This window comes from Rattus norvegicus, chromosome 14, assembly GCF_036323735.1.
Source record: "Rattus norvegicus strain BN/NHsdMcwi chromosome 14, GRCr8, whole genome shotgun sequence".
Lineage (NCBI taxonomy): Eukaryota > Metazoa > Chordata > Mammalia > Rodentia > Muridae > Rattus > Rattus norvegicus.
In genome coordinates this window covers 69,582,235-69,589,800 of record NC_086032.1, presented here as the reverse complement: position 1 = coordinate 69,589,800, position 7,566 = coordinate 69,582,235, and the positions used below count along the sequence as shown (strand labels likewise).

The window sequence follows — 7,566 nt, the reverse complement described above, 5'->3', positions numbered from 1 at the left end:
CTAAAAATAAAAATCAAACAAAAAAAATGAATTACAGCAAAAATACCATAAGGAGTTATAATTCTTGACAGCGTCTGAATGACGTATTTTGATATTGCTGGACTCCTGACCCCTATAGGCGGAACTGCAAGGACATCTTGGTTACTTTTTAGCAGAAACAGAATGAAGCACTGGTAAATAATTTCCTATGACAAAGTACAGGAGTCAAAGCAAAGTCTTTCGCAATACAAAAGTGGATGATGTCATATTATTACTATTACATCAACACATTGACAATATTAATAATTCTGGAAATGTTAATAACCTTTAATAAAAAAATGCTTCAGAAGGAATAAAAGTTTTTGTAAAGTAGGACAGTTTGCCATATTTTGTATGATCAGTCCTTGTTAATTCAAATAAGGAAAATAAGGAGTGAAAACTTATTTTTATTTAAAATACTTTGCTATGTAGTAAAAAGGAAATTTAATATTAAAAGAATAGTTTGCATAATCATGAAGAAAATTATCAAAATTTAGGTTCCATATATATAAGAGAGTATCTTTTTCTGAGATTAAGCTGAAGGCATTTTAACCTAGTAAGAATACAAAAGAAAAAGGAAGCTATTTAAAAATTAAACTACTTTTTACTGGTTTAAAAAACTACAGAAAAAAGCACAGGAAAACTAAAGGTATTACTTACCTAAATACTAAATTTCAAGTGCTGGAAAATGCCCCACCAAAGAAACTAATACACATCTAGCTTTATCTAAGACCCATGTTTGCTAATCAACAATATAGAAGCTCATATTTTTTTATTCAATACCAGGAGTAAGAAGAATAAAATATATTAAAGGAATTCTGTTTCAGAAAAGTATCCATTTTAATGAATCATCACCAAACTCTGTAGTGGGAATAGCCCTCCTCTCTTAAATCCATGTTCTGTCATTTGTGCCTAGTTGGTAAAAATGTTATTTAGGATTGTAATTGGGATATGCTGCTTACAAAACTGATCCAAGAGAAGAATGTACTTTTAAAAAATAAGGGTTAGTATGTTCACGGTATTAAAAATTAAAGGATTTTCTTTTAAAATAAGTAGTGATATCAGTATTTTTCTATTGTTCCCTGACATTGGAATCTTCAGATCTACATAATAATTTATTAAGTTGTATACAATTATGTTATCCGAGTAATAAAAATACCAAAGCATGTTCTGAGCACGTGATCAAAACTTCACAGAGAAATATAACTATCAATTTAACAAATGTTTTAGTAAGACTAACACAGTTTGACATAAAGGATCACACAAAGCAAAAATATACCAAAATAAATAAAACTCTTAAGTTCAGTGCTGTAACTAAACAAAAGATATAACTCCAGTCTCTTAGGTAAATATTTTTTAAAATTAATTTTGTAATGGTAGAGCGTAAAATGGTATAAATAACTCAAGATTCAATGTCAAAAGTTGTTTTAAAAATGTAGAACAATAGCAAATATTAGATAATTATTTTCAGCAACTCAAATTTATGACTTCCGATAAACAAACAAAAGCCACCCACCCTGAGGAGTATACTTCAGACAGTTTCTGAAGCAATGTTATGGCCTGTTAAGCATATTTATAACTAGTAATAAATGGGAGAGCTTACAAGGTTTTGGAATGTTATACTATATTACAAAGATTAGTATCCCGTCTTTGCAGTTCCTCTAATGCTCAAACGCATTTTTCTGTTAATGAAATGATTTGTACAGAAGTAGTGAGGACCTGGAGAATGTGCTTATTATTAGCATGTCCAAAGCCCAGGGTGCAAGTCTCAATACAAAAATGAGTAAGCCCTGTCAAAATGATAAAAGGTAGCATGGGTTTAGTAATATAAGCATGTTATTTCACTTTGATTAATCTAATAAAATTATTAAAACCACTGACTTCTATCTACCTATTCTGACATTCTAAGGAAACCTTTGTTTTAAAACAAGAGTTTTCTTATTGAATCTGCTAGTTTTAATACTGGAAATTAAAAAAAATTTCAGTGGTTGCTGATACTAACCCAATAATCCGAACAACAGATTGATTTATCAGACTTTCAGGTATCAGATTCTACCTTACATAGCACGGAGGGCAACTTAAATACAAACTTTTAAAATATACTCTTTTCTTCAAGGTTCCCCCACCCTCATTTTTTCCATCTTAGAAAAACATGTGTGAATCTCCAATTCACAATTTATTCTCAAGTAATTATATGAAGATGCTAAAAGTAAACTTTTGAGACAGTCTCACAATGTAGTTTTGGGTGCCTGGAATTCACTATGTAGACTAACTAAGCTGGCCTAGAACTGAGATCCATCCACCTACCTCTACCTCCTAAATGCTGAGCTTAAAGGCCACCTTAATCTAATTGGCTGTCATGCTTTTTCTTTAGATCAATTATAATTCTTCCTGTTTACTTATAAGCCCAAACATCTCGTTTTTGTTTCTATGCCTCCTTTTTGTTAGAAATTTATTGCTGAATATTTTATTGGAAAAGTCAAATTCTAATACTATTTAAACAAAACAAAACAAAAAAACAAAACAAAACCCAAAAAAACAAAAAAGATTTTTTATAATTAATCAAAGAATTCAAGATAGTCAAGTTTTACTTTACTTTTCTTTTACTGAATGAGTAAATTAACCACACACTGACAGTGTTGTAAATTTAAGTGCAAAAGCATTGAAGTGCTTTACTACAAATTACAACCTAGAAACACGTTAACTGAACAATTAAAATTCATACAATCAGATTTAGATATATAACAACACAAAGTAGGAACAAAATTACAGTACATGTACAACACAAGACAGATACGTGAATTCATTAGAAAATATTGTAATAAATAATTCATGAATTATAGTGCAATTGATTTATGCATAAATATAACTAATTGCCTAACAATCAGTTTATATTAACAAAATCTGTCAAAATCAAGGCAGCCACAGAGTTTTACTAAATTACTGCAACAATGGAAATACTGCAATTAAAAAAAAAAACCCACAAGTATCTGCACTGTAAACAACTAAAAAAGAAATCAGTTTCACTAAGTCAGTATACAGTTCAATATAAAATTGTCATCAGCTACCAGAAATGGTTTAAACAACTTTACTGAGCAGTAGTTTTCTAAAAACAGAGGCACTGTTTTTTTCTTTTCCTTCTTTTTTTATTTTAAATATAAAATACTTGAGGAACATTCAAATAAGTAGAAAGCATATAAGGGTTGCTTTCATATTTATTAAAAGTCAGCTGAAACTGGATTTTTCAGAAACTGTCAATTAAGTAGTAACTGGTAACTAAATTTATAAAGGATTCTGAAAGTTCAACATAAAGCACATTTTAATAGAACCAGTGGGGAGAGGGGAACCCATAAACTTCCCTGCCTTTCCTAGTTTGTATAATTAAAAAGTCAACTCAGTAATACAAACGTTATGTTTCTTTTAAAAGTTATGGGTTGATCATTACCTATAAACTATCAAAAAATATTTTAATTTACTATTTGACCAAAAATAAATAATAAGTACTAAAATGCTGCAAATTAACTATGATATTACCTATAAAACTACTGATCACTGTGAAGTCAATAGCAAAATGATCCCTGATTTATGAATCCTGTAAAGTTTTTGGTCAGGTCATCTTTTAAATGATATAAAAGTGTTCTGTAAGTTTCCCTTTACTATAAACTTCTCAATCAATTTATCAATGTAAATATAGTGTGAGGAATAAAAAAGCTCAATACAATATAAATATTATGTAATGCATTCGAGCTCCCAAAGTTTCGCAAGTAAAATTCTGTATAAAGAGGTCAAGAAAATTGTTTTTGAAGCATTTACTTTTTAACTTTGTTTTTCAATGGGAGGAGGGGGAAATATAATAAATAATCCATGTTCTGGTCCTCACAAAATATGGCTTAATTCTTTAAAAAGAAAGATGACCCTGACAAATGCTGTCTTGTAATCTATTAAGTATATTTTCTTGGGGGAAGAAAAAGATCAAGAGGATTCATACCCTAGTATGCAGGTAATGTTAAAACAGCTGAAAATGTTCAGTACAGATCTCAGAGACCAAGTGATTACCTGGTCATACATTTTCTTATTCTTCAGTTTCTTTAAATACATGCAAGCAATTTTAAAGTTTAGTAGCTGAACAATCACATGTTCATGTGATTATTAAACACACACAAACACAAGTGTAGCAACACAAGTATTTGACAAGGTGCACTTATATTTAAATTCAGCTGTAAGAATTCCTTTTGGGTTTATAAAAAGTGGCTTAGGAACATGACCAGAACCTGAATTCTAATAGAGAAAAGGGGTGTAGGGGAGGCTTCTCATCTATAAAGCAAATCTCCTTTCTTTACATGGAGGTACATGCTTTATTACATTTTACTACCAAAACTGCATACTTCATAAACCCACATGAATACTCTGACCCATATTTTTAAAACTGTTTTATAAAAATTACTGGTTTCATATGAGTCTAGTAAAAGTTAAAATGCACTGCCCAGCTTCTAAATATCCAAGTAGTAAAGAGTTTACATTACTGAAAGTTCAAAACAGCGTCAGTGTTAAATATCTGTAAATCTATTCAAGACCCTGAACAAACTGCAAGTTTGGTTATTAGCAAAATGATAATGTATCACCCACCAAAATGAAATCTGTATTCATCTTGATAAACTGAAAATGTTTTGAAATGTCACAGCAGCAAATATATTAAAGTTACACTGAGGTTTTTCAGTAGGAGTGTGTCACAATCCTTAAAGTAGTCATAACGTCAACTAACCAGCACATTTAACCAAAATGACCATTCTCAAGCTTCTTCTGTGCACATCATAAACATGCTCTAAGTTGCATTCCAACTTTCTTTTCTAACCTTACACATTAGCTTATTTTTTCAAATGAAAAACAAAATTAAATTACTTTAATAATTAAATTTAAATTACTTTTTGTTTTTAGTATTCCATCTTATATTAAAGGATTCTATAGCTTCTGGGGTTAACTATGTCAGCTTTTTTTAAAATTTAAATTATATACTTAATAACCCCAACTTCCTGCTAACTCAACAATTAAATGATAAATATTAAATTTTACTATACATATCCTTTAAGGTTTTCTCTTCTATCCTGGCGGATGCACTTTAGTGCATTCTGTATTTCATAGAACGCACTGTAGTGTATTAATACTGTATCTATTAGTTACTCTCAGTACAGAGGTAACTATTCGACTTTGATTGGTTCTTTGACATACTCACAATCATTTTAGGTATGTTACATAAAAGTGTTCACAGACTATTAATATCATATTTCCATTATAAGATGGTTCAACTGAATGGCTAGAATCTTTTTACCCATAAAAAAGTTTCACTTGACAATTACTCGTTTTCCCACATTTTATGCTATTGACTACTAAAGAAAACCTGAATCTTTTTCACCTATTTATACAAGGATTAAATACAAACTATCAGAATTAATAAGCAACTCTATAATTCTGTCCACAGTGAAAACCCTGAATAAAACTTTTTCAAAAGGCATGTAAGTGGTTTTTGAACTGTTAAATTTCATGTCTCCTGTCAGAGTGAGCATTTGTAATTTCCACATGTGTATGTAGATACACACACACACAAAGACTCACACACCCTTGTACACACACCCACACACACACCCACACACACACGTTCTCTAACAGTAATCTACACAGGCTTGCTGCTGTTCCTGCAGCTGCCAGTCCCTGAATCTGTCATATATAACCCAGTGTCTGGTAATCGTAGTTTCTTCTTCGGAGGAGTCTTCAGTGTTCCAGATCTTTCCTTTACCTTGTATTCTAAAGTGCTGTGAGGTACCCCATAGATTCCTTGTGCTTTGGAAACACTCATTTTTCCACTCATTACCATTGCAATGGCCTCTTCCATGATTTCATGATCATACTGTCGATAGCGGCCACGTTTTTTCCTGGGCTGCTTACTATCTTTCCGGTCCAGTCCATCTTCAGTGTTCTCAGAGGCTCCATCAACCGTTCCATTTTTAGAATTAAGACACAAAGGAGAGAGGTCCCCGTGTAGAAAGTAAGAGTCAACACTTGAGTGAGTTACAGGCCCAGAACATTCTATTTTGTTCTGTTTAGGGAGTATATTTTTCAGTTTTTGGAGAGCTGATCCTTCAAGGACTGACGAGGTTTTGGAAACTTGATACATGACATCCAGCAGACCAGAACCATCAGGTTGTGATTTTGAAACTGAATTTACTCGTAGCTGAGGAATTTTTAACTGAACAGTAGGATTTGAAGTTTCATATTGAAGGCTTTCATTTTTTTCTTTAAACTGAGTAACCATTTTCTGTAGAGTTAACTGATGGAGGTAACTGGAAGCTGTTGGGAATTTTAATTCTGAGGTTTCAAGTAGGTTGAGTTTACTTTTTTCTGTGCGCTCTGTCTGAGCTCTTGCCCACAAGGCTACTTTTTGCAGCACAGCACAAGTTTCTTTACTTTCTTTATATGAGTAACTATCATTGAAATCTCGAGTTTTGTTTTTAAAAGTGGCAGGCTTCCCTGCTGGTAAGGCTTCTAAGTGGAGAAGTAAAGTTTTTTGAGGTATGCCATAAAGTATGCCTGCTTTATTTATGTCCAGTGCTCCAGACTGAATGTCTTTCAAAGCTTTTGAGAGCAAACCATCTGCAAACTCAGCACTTCTTTCCACATAGTCCTCTCTGTTTCTGTGTAGTCTCCTGGATGGATGGAATGAAACGATGGTAAACTGGTGTATGAGAGACTCTCACAGCTATGGAAGGGGAGGGCCCACTCCTTTATTACACTCCTTGCTTAGGTAACATCACTGCTCACTGCACCTTAGGGCTGTGACATGTGGGAGTTACTCCATATCAAAGCAAAGTCTACAGTCCTGGGAGGACCATGTGTCAATGACACGGTGGCCTCGATGGGCAGACCTTCCAAGAACATAAAATCCTAACCGAGTATTGGTAAAAATATTCTCAGGATGTTGCTTTTCCTCTGAAAGCTGCTTGCAGAGCAACACTTAAAATTTTTTATTTACAATTAGAGTTCCATTATAAAAATACCCAAATCCTAAAGGAGTTTTTGTTAGTAGAAACGTGACGTTACCGCTAAACAAGTAATAAAAGAGTCAACCCATTTAAAGGAAATTTGTAGCAGCAAGAATACTCCAAACACAGACAACTCAGTTCCACAGACTCATTTGTCCTCTACATAAAAACTTAAAATCTGAAAAAAGATGTAAATGAACATTTCATTTTAGACTGTTACTATATTTCAAATGCAAGTTCGTACTCTTTTAAGTCTGTTACACCTGTGACTCCAGCTCTATTACAGCTTTAGCTGAAATAAATTCATCTCAGATTTAAATGGGACAAAAAAAAAAAGATTTCTATGCAGTTAATGAGAAGATGCAAAAGTTACAAAAATCCAAAAATCCAACAGAACAGCATTTCACTAGTAATTATTTATTAAGTTAATTTAGTGAATTTTAAAGACATGAAAGGACCTTTTTGTGGTGATACTAGATACTGTTAAGCTGTCTGCCACCACACTAAAGCAAAG

General features: G+C 32.4%; 1 protein-coding gene across 33 annotated transcripts in view; it reads right to left on the bottom strand.

Moving 5' to 3' along the window:
• Lcorl (ligand dependent nuclear receptor corepressor-like) overlaps nt 1-7,566 on the bottom strand; it is a 137,351-nt gene that overhangs the window by 30,469 nt on the left and 99,316 nt on the right. For 2 of the 33 annotated variants that reach the window (XM_008770224.4, XM_039092774.2), the window contains one exon: nt 2,604-6,716. The exons of 30 other annotated variants lie outside the window; for them this stretch is intronic. In XM_008770224.4, coding sequence (XP_008768446.3) covers nt 5,687-6,716 — 1,030 coding nt within the window. In that variant the 3' untranslated portion in view covers nt 2,604-5,686. Of the gene's footprint in view, nt 1-2,603; nt 6,717-7,566 lie in introns of those variants that run through there. One more of the 33 variants, XM_039092778.2, reaches the window with a different exon arrangement.